The 21,690-nt window shown below is 41.0% G+C and overlaps 1 protein-coding gene across 14 annotated transcripts in view; it reads left to right on the forward strand.

Annotated features, from left to right (window-relative positions):
- Positions 1-21,690, forward strand: part of fhod3b (formin homology 2 domain containing 3b) — a 524,056-nt gene that overhangs the window by 486,988 nt on the left and 15,378 nt on the right. For 12 of the 14 annotated variants that reach the window (XM_073024178.1, XM_073024182.1, XM_073024179.1 and 9 more), the window contains 5 exons: positions 2,868-3,058; positions 9,547-9,739; positions 13,798-13,821; positions 20,077-20,257; positions 20,921-21,082. In XM_073024178.1, the coding sequence (XP_072880279.1) occupies positions 2,868-3,058; positions 9,547-9,739; positions 13,798-13,821; positions 20,077-20,257; positions 20,921-21,082 (751 nt within the window). The remainder of the gene's footprint in view (positions 1-2,867; positions 3,059-9,546; positions 9,740-13,797; positions 13,822-20,076; positions 20,258-20,920; positions 21,083-21,690) is intronic. The other 2 variants (XM_073024191.1, XM_073024192.1) reach the window with 1 other exon arrangement.

Raw genomic sequence — 21,690 nt, forward strand, 5'->3', positions numbered from 1 at the left:
GAGATGAAGAATCATTGAAAGTAAGTCCTTGGGTGGTGGGAGCAGTTCAGTATTGAGGCAAATGAAGTTGAGTGAAGTTGCACCCTCTGGTTCAAGAGCCTGCTGGTTTAGCGGTAATAACTGTTCCTGAACCTGGTGGTGTGGGTTCTGAGGTTCCTGTACCACCTTCCTGATGGCAATGGTGAGAAGAAAGTATAACCTGGTTGGTGGGGATCCCTGATGATGGATGCTGCTTTCCTGTGACAGTGCTCTGTGTCCATGTGCTCCGTGGTGGGGAGAGCTTTTCCATGATTGACTGGGCCATATCCACTTCTTTTTGTAGGGTTTCCCATTCAATGGCATTGGTGTTTCTATACTAGGCAGCCAGTCAATATACTCTCCACCACACGTCTATAGGAGTTGTTCAAAGTTATAGATGTTGTGCTTTCTTCATAATTGCACTTATGTGCTGGGCCCAGGACAGGTCCTCTGCAATGATAACACTGAGTAATTTAAAGTTGCTGACCCTCTCCATCTCTAATCCCCCAATGAGGGCTAGCACATGGATGTCTGGTTTCCTCCTCCTGAACTCAATAATCAGTAAGACATTGAGTAAGAGGTTGTTGTTGTGGCACCGCTCAAACAGATTTTCAGTCTCCCTCTTGATTTCTATGCTGATTCTTCACCACCTTTGATTTGGTCTACAACAGTGGTGTCAACAGCCAACTTAAGTATGGCATTGGAGCTGTGCTTAGCCACACAGCTATAAGTGTAAAGTGAGTCGAGCAGGGAGCTAAGCACAAACTTTGTGGTGCATCTGTGTTGATGGAGAGTGGAGATTGTGGAAGAGAAGTTGTGCCCATTCCAAACTGACTTGGGTCTGCAAAGGAGGAAATCAAGGATCCAATTGCACAAAGTGATATTGAGGCCAAGGTCTTGAAGTTTATTGATTAGTTTTGAGCGGATTATAGTATTGAATGCTAACATTCACAATATTCAGAAGATAAACATAAATTACACAAAATTATACAATAATGAAAATAATCAAACACAGATAATCCAAATTCCATTGTAGTGCAAAGTGGTCAAGGACCTTCTATTTATGGAGGGAATTCACTGCTGTCGTGATGGTGGCACTGTACATCTCTCGCCCACTGCTGATGCTGGGGAATCGCTTCATGAGTTCTACAGTGCCATCAGTGACGTATAAACCACACACCCCAGTGCTTTTTTTTTTATTGCTGCTGGTAACTTCAACCATGCTAACTTGAAAGCAGTCCTGCCTAAGTTCTGTCAGCATGTTGATTTTGCTACTAGAGGCGAGCACACATTAGGACCTGGTTGGCACATGCTGAAAGCATTTAGGGAGCACTGCTTTCAATAACCTACCTCAACCACTACCGTCCAATGGCACTGACTTCAACAATAACGAAGTGCTTTGAGCGACTGATTCTGGATCACATCAAATCCAATCTTCCAGTTATATTGGACCTCTTCTAGTTCGCTTATTGCTCAAATTGGTCCACTGATGATGCCACCAAGTCCATCCTGTCCCACCTGGAAAATGGTGCCAGGGTGCGGCTAATTAACTCAAGCTCAGCATTCAGTACAAACATACCTCAGCAGCTGGTGGTAAACAGCCCTTGTTGGGTCACAGCACCTCTCTCTGTAAATGGATCTCGGACTTGTTGACAGAAAGGCCGCACTCAATCTGTGATGGCAGAAACATCTTTAGCTCCATCACACTGAGCACCGACACTCCCCTGGACTGCGTGCTTAGCCCACTGCTGTTCACACTGCTGACGCATGACTGCATTCATAGATCCAGTTCAAACTGATTCATCAACAGTCGTTGGCCTCAACAGCAACAACAGCAAGGCAGTATGCAGACAGGACGTAGAGCGGCTAGTAGAATGGTGTGAGCACAACAACTTGTGGTTCCATGTGGGTAAGACCAAAGAGATGATTGTGGACTTTAGGAGGATGCAAGCTGACCACTCCTCACAACACAAACATGGCTGCTCACTGGAGAGAGTTAGGAACACTGATTTTCTGGGAGTGCACATAATGGGCAATCTCACTTGGTCCGTCAACATCACATCTTTGGTCAAAAAAGTACAGCAGCGTGTCCACATCCTGAGGAGATTGGGGCGCGTTAGGCTTCTTGCCCCCCCGCTCAGGATCACCATTGAGAGTGTCACCAGCTGCCTCACTGTCTGGTATGGGAATTGCAAGGCATCTGGACATGCCCCTTCAAACAAAAGGTACTGTAGCATTAGTGCAAGAATTGTTAGGATGGGATACAGCTTCTTTTGATGATAAACACATGTACAGTTGAATAACAATAAACAAACTTGAATATTATGGTTAATCTTCTATTGAATCAAGTTCTCAGTTTTATCTGTCAGTCTTAGACCTGGTATCATTGTCTTTTCACTGCTGTGTACAGTACCACTCTCCCTGAGCCGTAATGGGATTGTGATTTATCTGAGCAGATATTTAGCCCCATTGCTACGCTGGTCCAGTGTGATGATCCTGCCTGCTCCACCAGTAGTTCTCCTGGTCCAGATAGAATTGAAACTACCAAGCATACTGTGCTAAATATCTTCCATTAGAAATCAGTCTTATCTGTAAACAATCAAGATCATTGAAAGTAAAATAAGCATGATCCTGTCCTCTAGCAAAATGTCTCCATAACATCTGGCCTTATTTGTCTCTGAGATAATCTAACATGTTATTGCTGAATGAATTCTTTTCTGCTGCTACTGTCCTTTAAACTTTTGCTTCTTGGCCATTGTTTGACTTCCAGAATTTAAATAAACATAAGTTATACTTGATAAAATGGCTGTGCAGGGAAGATTCATTTTTTAAAAATCTGTTATTCTCAGGTTGACTTCAACCAGCTTCAGGAAAATCTTTGTCAATTAGAGCGGAGATGCAAAGCCTCATGGGATCACCTAAAGGCAATTGCAAAACATGAAATGAAGCCCTCCCTTAAGCAGAAAATGTCCGAATCCCTGAAGGATTGTGCTGAGAGGATCATCATTTTAAAAATTGTTCACAGAAGAATAATAAACAGGTACAAGATGTAGTTTCTGTACTATAAATGATGTAAGTTAAAGATGTTTCCAGGATAATTCCGTTTCAGTTTTTTTAGTTAGTCAAAAGCCATATAAGTGACCAAGTTCTCTGCTGCAATTATGTCTCAAATTGAAGGAAAAAAATATATAGAAACTGAAGCTTAGTGAGTCAAATGTTAGCAATGAAATGCAGTTGAGTGAGATTATTAAAATATGATTGTTGGCTGTGAGGGAAAATTTGTCCTCATGAATTTAAAACTTTTAAAAAAGTGGATATATTAATATTTTAAGAAGTTCTGAATTTTTTTTGAAGTAAAAAATAATAGCAATGAGTTCAATAAGTTCTGCAGGACTTATTGTACTTGTGTATAAGGAACACAGTCTCGGAACATCTTAATAATGGAAACTGAGCATTGAGAAAAAGATGAAAAATGGAGATGCTGTAAATCAGAGTAAGGTTTGATGGGAACAAAGATATTATAGTTGCACTCCAATATAGTAGGAAAATGAGTTGTGGATAAGAGGAAGCATGCCAAAAAATGATGAAGCATTGTAATTCCAAGCTAATATCTCTCCTATCCTCAATGTATGCTAAGTTCCTGACCTAAAGACCAATTATCTAAGATTTCATATGCCATGGGGTGTTGAAGAAAATTCAGTAATTAACTAAATTTATAGCATTTGACTGAAAATTAGGTTCAGGATATGGTTTGGAACAGGTTATTCACCTCCTAATTTGATAAGTATATCATTACTGTGCCACCATATCGTTTAAAACTAATGTACTCGAAGTGGAGGTCTAGTCAGTCATCCATAATATCTGACATTTCAGGTGCACATATTATACAGTTTTCCATTCGTTGTGTCATGTAGTTGTGGGCATTACCTGTCCTGATTTGTAACTTGCTCTGGGAATCTAAGGTTGTAAAGTGTTCTTCCGGTTTTGCCGCCTCAAAGGAGGTGAAAATCTCTCCTGTGCACCAAGTATACTAATTTATAAACATGTCCCTTATAAATGTTTTCCACTGCATCTTGTATGTCATTCAAAAGTAACTTGAGCTGATTAAACATTTTTTTTTTGCTGTTGTAGTGTTGGAAACATGTAGACATTTACCATACAGCAAGTTCCACAAACAGCGTTGTAATTGTCATCTGTTTTAGTTATTGTTTGAAGGTTGAGGGATTAGCAGTTGCACTCCCCTTGCTTTACCACTACTTTCTTGATAACAAGCTCAAAAGGGATAAACATCTCAAACAGAAGACAAGACTCCAAGCAGTACACTTCATTATTAAAATCATAATATTATGAATTATTTAATATCTGTGGGTTAAGACTTAATCTCACACCTTTTTGTACTTGGAAATAAGAGCACTATCCTAAGCTGAATTTCATGAAATGGTTAATCTTTGCAGTATATCTGGCACTTGGGGAATTTGCCTCCCGTAATAGACTGAGTAGCATTTCTCCAGTAAATTTACTGGAGCATGCACTGTAAAATAACTAGTCCAATAAAATAAAAAGAACAGGCAGACAAATACAAAATCATTTTAGAAAGTTCTTTCTAATGATATGTCATAGTTTATTTTTGTTAGTTACTTTCATTACCTCAGAACTTATTTGAAAAGTATGGATGTGAGAGGCGAATTAACTTATCTGCCAGATGCATTATTCCCCAGTGTGCTGGGAGGTTGCAAAGTGCCGAATCTGTGATGCTTATTCAGAAAAGATGTTTTTCTCGTAACAATGTCTGGAGAGAGATGAGGGACATAAATGGGTCAGTAACAGCAGCCCTTTTCAGGGTGTTTGGCCACATGTTCAAATAAGAGATTTGGAAGAAGTAGGAATTCTTTGTTAAAGTGCATTTTTGTCAGCCGTTCTTTGAAAGGACATGAGGTTTGATTTTAATTTATCTAAATCGGCATTTTTAAGGCTGTAATGACATTGCAGTGGGTTCACCAGCTTTTCTGCCAAAATACTGATGCTTTACATGGGTCAGTAACTGAACAGTTAAACTCTCATTAGCTAGTCACACAAGCTGTTTTTAAATAATGCAAATTCAATCCTATGACAAATATTTCATGCATTGGTTGTGCCACAGCCTGTGTGCATTTCTTTCCAGGTATATTTCAGGGAAAATGTGGTCACACTGGTGACGATGTGCAGGAGATTTACAAGGCTGTTGCCACCAATGGAAAATTGTAGTCATGAGTTAGGATTTGATAACATAGGGCTATTATTTTCAGAACCTAAGTGAAATATATGAAATTATGAAGGGTATAGATAAACAGGAAGGATCCATTTGCCTGAGCAGACAAATCAAAAACTGAGGGGGTTTATAATAATTGATGGAAAGACTAGAGAGAAATTAAAGAAATAAAATCACCTTGGAATATTGTGAGTAGGTTTGAGTCCCTTGTCTAAGAAAAGATGTGCTGACATGGGGAGGGTCCAGAGGAAGTTCATGAGAATGATTCCAGGAATGGGAAGACTAATGCGTGAAAAACATTTTATGGTTCTGGGCCTGTACTTGCTGGAGTTTAGAATAATGAGGGAGGGATCTCATTGAAACCTATTCAAATTTTGAAAAGCCTAAATGGAGTGGATTTGGAGAGGTTGTTTCCTATAGTGGGGGATTCTAAGACCAGAGGGCACAACCTCAGAATAGAGGGATGTCCATTTAGAACAGGGATGAGGTGAACTTCCATTAGCCAGAGGGGTGAATCTGTGGAATTCATTGCCACAGATGGTTGTGGAAGCGAAGATATTGGGCATATTTAAAGTGGAGGTTGATAAGTTCTTGATTAGTGGGGACATCAAAGGTTACAGGGAGAATAGCCAACGATAGGATTGAGAGAGATAATAAATCCGCCATGAGGGAATGGCGGAGCAGACTCAGTGGGCCGTATGACCTAATACTGCTCCTATATTTTATGGTCTTCTGATTAGAGGTGAGGAACTCACTGCCTGAAAGATGGTAGAATCAGAATCCCTTATTGCATCTAAATTGCTTGAATGTATTCTTGAAAAGAAGTGACGTACAGGGCTACTAACCTAGTACTGGAAAATAGGATTAAGTAGCTTTTCATCTGGCACACGTAGAATAGGCTGAATGGCATCCTGTTTGTAAATGTATCACACTTCTAAGATGGCACAGTGCACCTGCCAATCCATTAGTAGTAGTAGGCAGCCATCGATCCCGGGGGATCACGGGTTTGCGCCTCTGGTGGACTGTGTCCTCTCCAGGGTGCAAGCCTGGGCGGGAAGATTTGAAGAACCGGCTGCTGCCCATGCAATGGGTTCCCTCTCTCCACGTCACTGATGTAGTCCAAAGGGAGGGCAAGTGTCGATACAGCTTGGCATCAGTGTCGTCGCAGAGGTTGCCAGAGGGAAATTGTAACCAACATCAAACCACCTTGGGGATCCTGACTCTGGGTGGCTTTCCCATGGATGGGTATGGCTGCAAGGCAGCGGAGGTTTAAAATCAGAGTTCTCCTTCTCCGCCACTCCATTAGGTTGAAAGGAATTTCATCTGGAATCAAAATTGCTCTGTCCTCTCTACCCGAAGATTGAGTGGGCCAGCATAATGCTAAAGTTTATCTGCTCAAATCAGAGCAACCCTAGAAGTTGGGAGCTTATGCTGTGGTTGCAGAAGATGCTGGTAAGGCTGCACATGGAGCATTATGTTCAGTTGTGGTCACCATGCTTTAGGAATGATGTTACTAAACTAGAAAGAGTGCAGAAAAGATTTACAAGGATGTAAAAAAAAAAAAGTCCTTGCCTGGCAAACTCAGTCCCAGGTCTCAAGGGACTGAGTCTGCCAGGCAAGGACTTTCTTCTTTTGAGTGTAGGAGACTGAGGTGATCTTATTAAGCTGTATAAAATCATGAGGGTCATGGTTAGGATGAATGCACTTGTCTGTTTTCTATGGTTCAGATTCAAGAAGTAAAAGGTTTAAGCAAAAGGATTTAATAGGAACCTGAAGTGTAATTTTTTTTTATATACAGAGGGTAATAGAGGTATGGCACAAACTGCTAGAGGAAGTTGTTGAGGTAGGTATAATAACTTTTAAAACTCATGGATAGGGAATGTTTAGAAGATTATGGGCCAAGCATGGAAAAATGGCATTAACTTCAATGGGCATCTTTGCTGGCATGGACCAATTGGTTCAAAGGGCCTGTTTCTATGCTGCATTACATCATGACTCCAAGAGAGCAAAGATGTGTGAAGTAGTAAAAGTGTTTTTTCACCAAATTAAATAAAAGAATCCATTAGTTGTCCAGATGGTTGGCAAACATTTTCTGTCCAATGTTTTGGAAAGTCCTTTGATTCCTGTCTAAGAGAAAAAGAGAGTCAGATGGGGGGAAGCAGAGTCAGGCTTTTTGCGAAAGTTTTGAGTGCAATCATGAACTTAAGCAGAGAGGTACAAACAAGTTGGCAGCTTTGGAAATTTTGAAATATGTTCGCACCTCACATTTTTTTAAAATCCATTAAACCTTTGGAGGATTAAGATACTCTATTTTGTCTAAACATAGAAAGATAAAATATTTGTTATTTGAATCTAACTTTCATTTTCCTGTGAAATTAAGTAGTTTAATAGTCTTCACTAGTCTACACCTCGCAACAGAATGTTCTGAAGAGATTGAAAGAATTATGTCAAATCACCTGGTCACACTGTCACAGTTAGGCATGAGGAGTCACAGAACACTCCAGTACCGAATCAGGTCCTTTGGCCAATACAGAATTATTAATCTGCCTAGTTCCATTGACCTGCACCTGGACTGTAGCCATCCTTTCTCCTCCCATCCATGTACCTAACAAGAATTTCTCAATTTAATTTCTCTTCAATTCAATTGAAGTTGAATCTGAACCCACCACACTGAGTGTAAAACATCACATTGAGAAGGGAAGATGTTCAAAGTGATGGTTGGTTCTAGACTATAGAAAGGGGAAATCAGGAGAAGGCACACCAGTCCTAGCTCTAACACATTGATGTGATCATGAAGAAGGTACACCAGCAGCTATACATCATAATGTGTTTGAGGAGATTTGGTGTGTTACTGAAGATTCTTGCAAGTTTCTACAGATGTACAGTGTCGTGGAGGTGTAGCATTTAATATAGAAGTATTACAGTGCCAATGACCCGGGTTCAATTCTGCTGCTCTCTGCAAAGAGATTGCTCATTTTCCCAGTGGGTTTGCTCCAGACGTATGGGTTAATTGGTCAGATAGGTGTAATTAGGTGGTGCGGGCTTCTTTGGCCAGAAGGGCTGGTTACTGTGCTGTATTTCTAAACAAAATAAATGAATTAAATAAATAAAGTTGTCATTGTTATAATTTGGTCATTATGTTTATGGAAGCTTGCTGCATAAATTAGCTGCTGTGTTTCCTGCACTACAATATTAGCAACAGTATTAGTATAAAACATTTGAAGATATTCTGAGGAACTGAAAGATCTATAAAGGTGCATGACTTTTTCATTGAATAAAAAAATCAGTGGATCTTCTCTGAGATTCACCACTTCACAGAGAAAGCTGTGTTGTTCTGCACTCTAGAAAATTAAGTTTTACTCTTTTGCAGTTGTGCTTTCCTATGGCCTGTCTTTAGGGGATATTATGATTATTTTCAATGTCTAAAATTTCCCCAGGTGCCTGTAAATGGTTTCCCCAGTAACAGTTGGAATGGTGGAATCATCTAATAGTTTTATCTTGAATAATCCAGCAGGATGCAGAAGTTGTAGAATCTCCTGATGTGTGCCAAAAAAGCACTGTGCAAACTTGGACCAAAACATTCATCGTAGGTGCAGTTGAGCATTTATTTTTCCAAAATCATCCCCTAAGTTTTGTTTGTATGTGTTTGAAGTTACCATCTGTTCTTTGAATGAGTACTATAGTGACTTTGTGAAAGCAATTGGGTCTGTACCTGTTTCATCTGTTGTTCATTTCAACAAAAGTCCCCGCAGTTGTGATTTTTGCTTTATTTTCCAAAAAGGTAAGAGCAGTATAAATGCCAATTAAATGCACACATGGGCCACTGTAGCCACTGTATCAAGTTCTGGATCAGAACTTCATACAGTAGTCCATGCATGTATTTCTAAATGAGCTCTGGATCAGTGGGCCAAAGAATCAGAGCTAAAATCTGTCCATCTGTCAGATAAGCACGAATAGCTGTGTTATATCTGAAACCTATTCTGCCAGATCCCTGACAGAAGTGAAGTCATCTCATCTTCCCAGATCATCTGAGTGTAACTCATGTCTACAACTTTATATGTGTTGGGGAAGCTGTTTGCAGAAATGAATCTGTAAGGAATGCTGCTGTAAACAACATCCCATTCAATGTTTGCAACACTATCACTACTCATCATGTAAAATGTGCACAAAATTGTCACGCATGCACAATTTGTTCCAGTGGTCACATATTCACAAGCGCCAAGTGGAAGGAATGAACAGGTTATATCATACAGGTTTTGACCTTTGTCTTTGTCTTCTAGATTCCATGCATTTCTGCTGTTCATGGGACATCCCCCACATGCAATCCGAGATGTGAACATTCACAAGTTCTGTAAGACTATCAGTGAATTTGCTCTTGAATATCGAACCACCAGGGAGCGAGTATTGCAGCAAAAACAGAAACGAGCCAATCATAGAGAAAGAAACAAGACTAGAGGCAAAATGATTACAGATGTAAGTAAAAATTTTTTTTTTTATTGCCAGTAGATAGGATGGATGAATATCCACTTTGCCAGAGCTTTAGGTTCTCAACACTAGGTTTTGTGCATCTGCTGATGTCCATGAATGGGTTGTTCTGCTTTTTCACATGAAAATTTTTTTAAAAATACTTTTGTGAGGATGTTCTGCCACTCTCAGGTTGTGTTCAAGGACAATCTCGTAGAGGAACATTTTCTGTCATCATCTCCTTGTCCCTCAGCATATCTCATGGTGAGTGAGATGTCACATGGACGGCCAGATGCAGACCCACTTTCAATCTGGATGAGGAAAATCCAATCAACACACACAAAATGCTGGAGGAAATCAGCAGGTCAGGGGAAGTTTAAGGAGATCATGAGGGGAACGTTAGGAAAAAGCAATTCTGGATGACATCCAGGATGGAAGCACAGTTAGAATGTTAAGTGGGGACATTGGGTACCAACCTGAAATTGAAATAGATAAATGTTAATATGTACAGTATATTTTAGAATATTTGTTGTAGGGCGAGGCTTTTTATATTTGCTACATAAATATAGGGATGGGCTAGCTATGGGGTTCATTTTGACCCATGCCTGTAAATGTGTGGTGGCACCGAAGTAAATGTATTCAATTTCTAGTCATGCTTTTCACAGTCAAATCCCAACGTCCTTTAAGTTGCTCTCTTCTGGAATATTTTAGTAGCTAGAATATTGTATTTAGAAGACTGAGGGAAAATTTGATAGAGGTATACAAAATTATGAGGTGTAAGATAGGGTAAATGCAAGCAGGCTTTTTCCACTGAGGTTGGGTTGGGAGTACAAATAGAGGTCATGGGTCAAGGGTGAAAAGTGAAAAGTTTAAGAAAAACATGAGGGGAAACTTCTTCACTCAGACAGTCATAACAGTGTGGAATGAACTGCCCGTGCAAGTGGTGCATGTAAGCTCGGTTTCAACATTTAAGAGAAGTTTGGATAGGTACATGGATGGTAGGCACATGGAGGGCAATGATCCTGGTGCAGGTTGATGGGAGTAGGCAGTTTAAATAGTTTGGCATCAACTACATAGGCTGGAGGGCCTGCTTCTGAGCTGTACTTTTCTAAGACTCTGACTTGACTATATTTTTAACCATGCAGAGCATTTTAATCACAGTTGCGCCAATGATTGATGAAGTGTTAAGATGACCTATTTTGGCTCAGCATTGGCCTTTGAAAAGATCCCAAATCTAATTTGTTTTGCTTACTGTCACTGCGCGCTCCAATAGTATCCATTCTCCTAGGTACAATGTGAGAGATAGTAAGTACATAAATCACTCAAAAAGAACAGTTAATCCTGTTGGGAACAGCCAGTGGTGTTGTATTATCCAAATCCATTTGGTAGAATATTAAATTTTCACTTAAAGGTTTGAAGTCAACATTTAATAGAATTGAACCTAAAATTGTTGCAGAACTCAAGGATTGTTGATACTTGAGATGAAGGTGCTTTGCCCAACTTGTCACTCTGTGCACTGAGTCCTGAAACCCAGATGTTCCCTTAAGCAATGAATCACTACTGTAGAATTAAACTACCTGCCATTCTTCTAGCAATAAACATCTAGGATTAACTGAGTCACAGAAGTGGTATTTCAGTTTCTCTGGAGGTGTACTGTTCAGACTGCAATTTTTAATTATTTTGGATAATTAGCTGTTGTCTTTCATTGCAAGGATGTATAATGCTACACGTGGGGAAAAATGCGATAGTTGAACCATAGCAAATAATCTATCCAGCCATTAGCTCTTCATGGGTAACTGGCTACCAAACACTTATGCCACTAATCATTTGAGCAATCTCTTTAGGATTTAATGTATATTAATGGGAACTGTCAAGTTGGGCACATTGTTCGTCTGCAGAACAATGCATATATCTTTCCAGCTCTAGGATGAGGCTGTTGCCTCGATACCATTATAAATTCCCACCAGCTTACCAAAAACAGCCAGCGAACAATGAGCACAACTGTATGTAATGTATTTTGAGAGTGTTGTGACCACCTCCATCACTATTTGGGTCCGACGTTGGAATCTAATCTAATTTGTAGGTGGATTTATTTATAAATAAGCTTTAATTAAGAATATTCCCAAGATGGCTACAATGTTCATAAACTAGTTTGATTGACTGACTTACTGGCTGAGAGCAGGGGCGGATGGTGGAGGAGCTGTGTGGCCTCGGACGTATCGAGGACTAGGTCTCAAGCGACTGTATCGCCTGTTCACAGCTGTGGGGAGACAGGCGTCAGAGCTGGTGTGTTCCACTGGGGGAAGCGTGGCTTTGTTGTGGTCGCCCACGGATCTCTGCAGTATTCAGTTAGACTCAGGGCCGCAATCTGCAGTGTCGCCTGTTTACAGCTGCCAGGAGAGAAACATCGAAGCTTGTGCGCTCCACCAGGGACGGCATGGCGAAGCATCCGTGCAGGAATTGGTGCTGCCCCACACCCCCAGTGTTCGCTCGGCAGAACAAAGGACTCCGGGTCTGGATTATATACATGTATATTTTGTGTGATTGTATCACTGATTTCCTATATGTGCTTGCTGTCTTGTATGTGAGAGGACTAGGCTTTAAGCCACGGTGTCACCTTTTTACAACAGTCGGGGGAGAGGCGTCAGAATCAATGTGCTCCACTGGGTGACGTAGCGCAGCATTCCCGCTGGAGTTGTTCCTGTGCCTGCTACTGTTCGCTCAGCAGAAGACAAACTCTTGTAATCTGCAGATTTCGGTGGTGTTGGATGGCTTGTTTGGACTCTTTTATTGAGTGGCTGTATCTTTCTATCATATACATACTATGTGTGCTTTGTGCTCTGTGTGACTGTTGGCACTGTGTTTTGCACCTTGACCCCGGAGTAACGCTGTCTCGTTTGGCTGTATTCATGTATGGTTGAATGACAATTAAACTTAAATTGAATTGAAACTTGCCTTAACTGAGGAGGTGATCACATTTCAAAGTATTTCATTAATTGCAAAGTACTTTTCGACGTTATGAGGTTGTGAGAGGCACATTTGCTGCAGAGCTAACATATTGTTGATTGTAGTGATAGAGTTAGTCCCATCACACATGCATCAGTCCAACTTGCATTACATGTAACTAAAAGATTATTCATCAGGATCTTAGAAAAATTCCAAAGTTCGGGGATTGGTAGTTGCTTGACTTACAGGAGTGCAAAGATTTAAGCTTGTCAACTCCCTTGACAAATTTCTCGGGGGACTGGTAATGCAAAACATTTATATTTTTTAGTCCTCGTTGAAGTTCTTTGCTAAGAAGGCCACATGTGTTGCTTTCACCCCAAGAACTTTGAATTAGCAATCTTAATTTAACCTACTGCTGAAACCATCATTCCAGTTTGATCACACACTCCCCTTTTCAACATTAATTTTAAGGCAGCTGTCTGCTACTCTATGTTCAGTATTCTAATCAGTTTGTAGTTTTTTAGGCAATAAAGCAAACTGCCTGGATATAGCCAGAGCCAGAGAACATTACAAGATCATGCATGCAACAGTTACCAGAACAGATTAGGTACTGTACTATCCAGCATGTGTGGTTTTAAAAATTTCCTTTACCTATACAGCACTAGGCAGGGGTGTGATGAAATACTGACCGCCTGCTCACATGAGTGCAGCTCCAGCATCATGTAAGATACATTTGGGATCGACATTAAATAATGTTACTCACAGATGACAAGCAGAAGAACCATCTCATTGACCTGAATTATTGAATTCCATTTTTGATGTATTAAAATTAGTGAAATGGTCAATGTTAATAAATCAAAAACCCAATCGACTTGCGCAGGATAAGATTAGTCATACTACCTGGTCAGTACCAATTAGTATCACCTACCACTATTCATTATGTCTCTATAATGAATATTAAGCAGTCTGTACAGCTTTACAGCAGATTTTGTGCATTGTTATTAATTTATTTTATTTCTTCAATTTTCAAATGCCTTGTGTTACTCTTCTAATTCTCTATTTACCTTTCTGTAAATCATGCATCTCCTCCTTCATTTTCTTCTCCTTCCATTTCCTTTCAGACTGATGAAGATGATGATGGTGAGGTATGGCTGGTGTCTCGGGTTGTGGAGACCTTTATCTTATGGAATCGTTGTCACTAAATTCATTTTGATGCTTACTGTGCTACTAACATTGTAATGGCCAGTGTGAGCAAATGATAGCCAGACCCTCATGTTTAATTGCGCCCTTTCAAACAACATTAACTTGCTGGCCTTGTTCCTGAGTGTTTTGACAGCATAATTTCATGCGTACTAATATCTGGAGAATTTGTGCTACTCTAATTTGTTAGTTAAGGATTGTGACAGTTTTTGATTCTTTCCAGATGCAGATGTCACAGAGTTCCCTCAAATTCTTTTAATACTGACTGCAGACATCAAACTTTACTTGTCATTATTTGATCAGATAATGTGCATACCGACATCTGTATTTGGAATATATTTTCATTGTGGTTACATGATTAATATTGCTTATAATTTTTGTTTAGTTGCAGATTGTTCATTTGAAATTGGCCCTTTAATCAGCTTTGTTTATCCATAAAAATCTCCAGCTAATTCTCTCTGAATGCCATACATGCCTCGTAAACTTGTGCTCACTACGCTGGTTGTTAATGCAGCAAGGCAGATCATAATACTGAACAGACAGAGGAAAAATAATGTACATTTCAGAAATTTGATGTAAAATCAGAGGATGATAGAAATTCACGGCAGTTTTATTCATAAGCAGACTGCCATTTCCTCAGAATATATTATTGTTAATAGATTGCATTTTGGTTGCTTGGAAGTCTGATGGTTATGATGGTGATGCCTTAAATCTAAATGTTTTATTTTTTTCAGACAATAAATGAAGCTTTCATTTAGTTTACAACTTTTAAAATTGGAAAAAAAAATCCTGCCTTTTACCAATGAATCTGTGAACAATAAGAAATTACTGGATATTACTTTAATGTTTTGCCTGATAATGTTTGTTGAAGCATTACTGATGACCCCAGCATATAGATGGATATTCTAATACTATGCAATGGTCATGCCATGTACAGTATATTGGAAGTATAAAGGGTTACCCTGCAAAAGGAAGTTCATTTATTTTTCGCTGGGGAATAAGTTACTAGTCCTACTAAATTATTTTGCCATGCCTAGGAGTTTGCCTTGTGTTGAAAATAAGTTTGCTTGTCAAGTATATTGTCAAGTGTATAATATTTAAATGAAGTTTCATAATTTTGGTGACAGTGGACCTGATTTTCCCATAATCAGCTGCTTACTGGGATGTCCCTTGCTGCCAACATTATGTCATTCACCCTTTGTGATGCTTTCCTCTGCTATTGTACAACCTAGTGAAACATCAAGTTTGGGTTCTGTGCTTTAAATATTTTAAAGAGATATCAGTCTATTTAAAATAGAAGACTTGCCTGAATCTTCAAGTAATAGTTACAGAAGTACATTTAAAGGCACATTTCTATAGTCAGAAAGAGGGAGAAAAATCAAATAGAAATGGCCCTCTATAATGTTCATGCATGTGGCTATAAATAAACAGTTAAATACGATGATTTGTCAGCCTAATACACTGAACGCAGAATTGTTAAGGTGCTGAGATGGCAGCCCTGGGTAGAACACAAAATACACTGATCATTTCTAAAATATTGCACAAAATCTAACTAGTTCAATCACACCCTGGTATGGAATCACCAACGACAAACAAAAGAATTTCTGCAGGTGCTGGAAATCTGAGCAACACACACAAAATGCTGGAGCAACTCAGCAGGCCGGGCAGCATCTATGGAAAAAAAAAGTACAATTAATGTTTCAGGCTGAAACCCTTCAGCAGGACTAGAGGAAAAAAAGCTGAGGAGTAGATTTGAAAGGTGGGTGGAGGGAAAAGTGAAATACCAAGTGAGAAGTGAAACTTGGAGGGGGAGGGATGAAGCAAAGAACTAGGAGGTTGATTGGTGAAAGAGACAGAAGGCCAAGGAAGAAACAAGAAAGGGTGGGGGGCAGGAGCATCAGAGGGAGGTGATGGTGGGCAAGAAGATAACATAGGAGAGGGACAAGGGGATGGGAAATGCTGAAGTGGGGGGGGGGAGAAGGTGGGAGGCATTACTAGAAATTTGAGTAATCAATGTTCATGCCATCAGGTTGGAGGCTACCCAAATGGAAAATAAGGTGTTGTTCCTCCAGCCTAAGTGTGGCCTTATTCTGGCAGTGGAGGGAGGCCACGGATGGACATAGCGGAATGGGAACAGGAAGTGGAATTAAAATGGGTGGCCACTGGGAGATCCTACTTATTCTGGCAGGCAGAGCGTAGATGAACAGTGAAACAGTCTCCCATTCGACGTCAGGTCTCACCAATATACAAGAGGCCACACTGGGAACACCGAACTCAGTATATGACCCCAACAGACTCATAGGTGAAGTGTCACCTCACCTGAAAGGACTGTTTGGGGCCCTGAATGGTAGTGAGGGAGGAGCTGTAGGGACGGGTGAAGCACTTGTTCAGCTTGCAAGGATAAGTGTAAGGAGGGAGGTCAGTGGGGAGGGGCAAATGGATAAGGGAGTCACAGAGGGAGCGATCCCAGTAGAAAGTGTTTGGTGGTGGGATCCATTTGGAGGTGGCAGAAGTTCTGGAGAATTATGTGCTGGATGCAGAGGCTGTTGGGATGGTAGGTGAAGACAAGAGGATACCTATCCCTGGTAGCATGGTGGGAGGATGGGGTAAGAGTGGATGTGCATGAAATGGAAGAGATGTGGTTGAGGGCAGCATTGATGGTGGATAAAGGGAAGCCCCTTTCTTTGACAAAGGAGGACATCTCCTTTGTTCTAGAATGAGAGCAGATGCGGCAGAGATGGAGGAATTGAGAGTAGGGGATGGCATTTTTACAAGTAGCAGGGTGGGACAAGGTATAGTCCAGGTAGCTGTGAGAGTCTGTTGGTTTATAATAGACATCGGTGGATGAGCTGTCAATGGGAATAGAAACAGTGAGATTGAGAAAAGGAAGGGGAGTGTCGGAAATAGACCAGGTGAATTTAAGGGCTGGGTGGAAATCGGAGGCAAAGTGGATGAAATCAATGAGTTCAGCTGGGGTGCACCAATGCACACATCATTGTAGCTTAGGAGAAGTGCGGAACGCTCACCAGTATAGGCTTATAATATAGACTGTTCCATTTAGTCAGTAAACAGGCAGGCATAGCTGGGACCCGTACCACTGCCCATGGCTACCCCTTTTGTTTGAAGGAAATGGGAGGACCCGAATGAGAAATTATTTAGAGTGAGCACAAGTTCCACTAGGGGGATGAGAGTGGTGGTGGAGGGGAACTGGCTGGGTCTGGTGTCCAGATAGAAATGGGGAGCTTTGAGGCCTTTCTGGTGGTGCATAGGGACTGGACATCCATAGTAAAAATAAGATGATGGGGCTAGGGAACCTGAAATCCTTGAAAAGATCAAGAGTGTGTGAAGTGTCATGGATGTAGGTGGAAGGGACTGAACCGGGGGGATAAAACAGAGTCGAGTCTGCACATATGAGTTCAGTGGGGCAGGAACAAGCTGAGACAACGAGTCTACCTGGACAAGCAGGTTTATGGATTTTGGGTAAGAGGTAGAAACGGGAGGTGTGGGGTGCGGGAACTATGAGGTTGGTGACAGTGGATGGGAGATCCCCAGAGTCAATAAGGTTGGTGATGGTGTGGGAACCTGGTGTTTCTTAGTGATGTCCTGTTTGAGGCGTAAGTGTCTGAGAGTTGGCGCTGGACCTCAGCAAGGTAGGAGTCAGTTTGCCAGACTACTGCAGCACTTCCCTTATCTGAGGGTTTGATGGTGAGGTTAGGATTAGTGCAAAGGGAGTGGAGAGCCGAGCTTTGGGAAGGAGTGAGGTTGGAATAGGAGAGAGGAGTGTTAAAGTTTAGACGGTTAATGTCCCGTGGGCAGTGGGATCACCAATGACCAGGAATGAAAAAGGCTACACAAAGTAATGGATGTAGCCCAGTCCATCACAGACAAAGTCCATCCATCATTGAGTACATTTACACGGGGCACTAGCACAAGAAAGTAGGAGCCATCATTAAAACCCCAGCTATCCAGGTCATGCCCTCTTCTCACTGCTACCATTGAGCAGGAGATAGAGAAGCCTTAGGTCGCACATCACCAGGTTTGGGAACAGTTACTACCCTACGGCCATCCGGCCCCTGAACTGGTGTGGATAACTTTATTCACCAATACTCTGAACTGATTATATGGCCTACAGACTCACTTTCAAGGTCTCTTTACAACCCTTGTTTTCAGTATTACTTTTATTTCCACAGTTTGCCCTCTTTTGCACGTTAGTTGTTTGTCGGTCTTTGTTTATGTGAAGTAACACACACAAAATACTGGAGGAGCTCAGCAGGCCAGGCAGCATCTCTGGAAAAGAGTAAACAGTCAGTATTTTGGACCAAAACCCTTTGTCAGGACTGCAGATGAAGTTCTAGCAAGATTCCAGTATTTGCAGATTTTCTTGTATTTATTTGTTTATATGTAGTAAATTTACTTGGAGGCTTTGAAATGCAATTTGATAGTATGGCAAGCGAGTAGTAAAGATAGAGTTGGCACCAAAAAATTGGTTTCATGTGTGCCAGGTGGCAGGGAAGGTTAAGTGAAATCGGCTTAAAGAATTTGTGAAGGTTGGAGCCATGGAGGTCCCACTGAATATGACAAATTACCTCTGGCTGTAGGCCTCATTGATAGATTGGTGTAGTGGTGGGACAGGGTACTCAGTTTTTTGAAGAGTCTCTTTTTGAAGATTGGGTTGTGCATAATTGCCAATCACAACTCATGTAAAAGGCATCCAAGCATATGCCTATTGGATGTGAGCTGGTTCGTCTTTACTTAATTGCCCTTTGTGCACAGAAGGCCCAGAAGTAACTTAATGTCGTCATCAGCATGTTTCCTGACTAAAATCTATTGGATAGCATGTGTAAAGTTCACTATGTGATACAAGTTCTATGCCAATGTTAGATTAAGCAACTAGCTTGCATACCAAACTTCCTGTCAAGTTGCCTTTAAATACTCTATTAATAATTCTCAGGACAATCTATTTTATACAAAACCTAAAAGACAATTTGAAATTTTTGGAGAATTTATTGTTGACTACATGCAGTGGATTCCAATTAATTGGCCCATCAGTTAGTCTGGACCATTGCTTATTTGGGACAAATTTTAAAAGAACAAAAATGAATCAACAAAATGGTTGGGATTTGCTTTGTTTATTTGGAATAATATGCCGCTTAATTGAGGCAGGAAACTTTTGCTGAACTTCTTCGACCTAGTGTCAGTCACATGCACATCATGTAGCTGTTAGACACGGTGCTTAGAGCGGACAGTTACGTGTGTTTGTGTTCAAGAAGCAGTGATTTTAGTCACCCTTACTTGGTGAGAAATAAGCACCAGAAAATTCAGAACTGACTTGCGCACTGTGGTACCAAACATTCCTACTTGAAAATGCCAGAAACGGCTGGGAGTGAAAATGAAACAATATTTCAGTACTTCAACACATTCGGAGGTACGAAGAATTCGAAGGGGTTGACAGTAATCTTGAATGTTACCTTCAGTCTCCACCTGTGGCGCCAAGTAGCTGTTTGCATGCGACAGTGGCTACACCTCAATACAATGTTTCGATAGGTGAGGGTGGCCAGTGGGTGTCATACCCCAGTGAGACGGGGCATTCCCGTCCTAGCATGTGAAATCGGCTCTGGTGGACTGGGCAGGTGAGATCTAAGTCCATAAGATGGTTCTGCAACATAACATGGACAGTGAAGGGCACGCATGACAAGGCACAGATGAAGTCATGGCCATCAAGGAAGTCCCCAGTTCTGACATCTACGCATCCCACTGGATGTTCAAGATCGAGAGAGTGGAAATGCCCCAAAGCAACAGTTTTTCCACTTTTAAAAACTCTCCCACACAGATTTCCTGTCATCCTCACATACTAATAGTATTGGTAGTGTTCTAATTTGTTCTGTATTCATTTAAATACATTATTTATTACTCAGTTAAGTGGTAGTTTGTCTCACTTTTTATTTCTTTTTAACTATTTCCATGCAACTTGCAACTAATTGTGACAGCCATTAATTGGGCCAAAATGTAGTGTCCAGTATGTCCAATTAACTGGAATCCACTGTATTATTGTTTTTAAATTATGTTGAACTGCATATAATCCTGTTTTCATTGCATGTTTACTTCCACAAATGGTTTGACAGACTCATACTATGCAACACACTAACATATAACCTTTCTGTGTTGAAGTAATGACAACATCTACCTGATTTGTTGTGTAGACAGGAAAGTTCTCCAGCAATACTGCAACCATCTCGACTGAGACCCAGCCACAGGGACTAGAGTATGAAGAAGAGGTAGCAGAACATGAAAGTATGAAAGCAGTGCTTAAAACCTCTGTACCAAGTGGAGAAGTTACTGCTGGAGTTCTGGGCATGCGAACCCGAACAAGAGCAAGCCGAGGTAAGGGTCCCCATTAAACTTGACCCCTTATGGAAGACACATAGGCTTGTTGACTTCTTGCTTAACTGATGCCTACTCTTCTTGCTGAGTTCTTTATCTTATTAAAAGTTTGAGTACTACCTAAGAAACGAAAAAGGAAAAGATTAAGTGATGGAGAATCCAAGAAACCTCTTATATAAACGTGTAAAATGCTTATGTCACATTAAGCCAAGGCTTAAGTTGATCTAACCACAAATGTGTTCGTACCTCAACCTCCACATTTCATAGTTTAATAAACAGTACACCTGCAGAAAATCTTTCACACAGGTTATTCAACAACCTTGATTACCCAGCATAGAGGAAGAATGCCTGGATAAGACTGGGGTCTCTCTCAGCCAGAAGCTCTCAACGTTCAGCCGTTTGGTGGAGGTGGAGAGACCACCTGCTGATATAAAAGCTTCAGAATTCTCCCTTCAATTGGAGACGATTGCAAGACAGAAGGCTTCAAACTGGTTAATCAAGAGTCACTCCACCTACCCAGCAGCCTTTAACTACAATCCAGCCATGTTTTGTCCTACAACCTGTTAGAATTGTTAATGAGTAGCTGAGATGATGCTACCCAGTATCAAGCCCCTGGTATTGCGCAAAATGTAAATCCATTACTGACTCTGTTTTCTCTTCCAGGTCACGTTGGCTCATGGACTCCAGGAAATGACGACTCCCCAAATGCCACAGATGATGCTGCTGATGAAATCATGGATCGGATTGTAAAGTCTGCGACTCAAGTGCCAAACCAGCGAGCTGTGCCTAGAGAACGGAAGCGGTCCCGTGCAAACAGGAAATCTTGTGAGTAACCATTGCTATAATATTGAACAGACAGCAGATGAACAGGCCCTTCAGCCTACGATATCTATGCTAACCGCGAAGCCAAGTAAAATGAATCCCGTCTGTGTACACATGTTCTTTATCTCTCCATTCTCGGACTGTTCGTGTGACTGTCTAAATGGCTCTGAAGCATCACTAACATTTCAAAGCAGCACATTTCAGGCACCTATCACTTTGAGTAATTAAAAACTTGCCGCTTAAATCTCCTTTAAACTTCCCCCCTCTCCTCTTAAACTTGTGGTCTCTAGTATGCCCTCTGCTTATGCAAAAATGACAATGACCGTCTAAGATATCTGTACCTCCATAATTTTATATACTTCCATCAGGTCACATTCAGCCTCCAATGCTTCAGAGAAAATAATCGAAGTTCGTTCAATTGCTCTTTATAGCTACTATCTGCAGTCCATGCAACATCCTGAAGAATGTCTTTTGCACCCTCTCCAAAGTGTCCATATCCTTCCTGTAACAGAGCAAACAGAACTGCCTGCTATTTTTCAAATCTGGCCTAACTGAAGTTCTCTGCAGCTACAAATGATCTTGCAACTTTAGTACTGAAAGCCCAAACTGAT

This window comes from Hemitrygon akajei, chromosome 20 (genome assembly GCF_048418815.1).
Source record: "Hemitrygon akajei chromosome 20, sHemAka1.3, whole genome shotgun sequence".
In the NCBI taxonomy this organism is placed as follows: Eukaryota; Metazoa; Chordata; class Chondrichthyes; order Myliobatiformes; family Dasyatidae; genus Hemitrygon; species Hemitrygon akajei.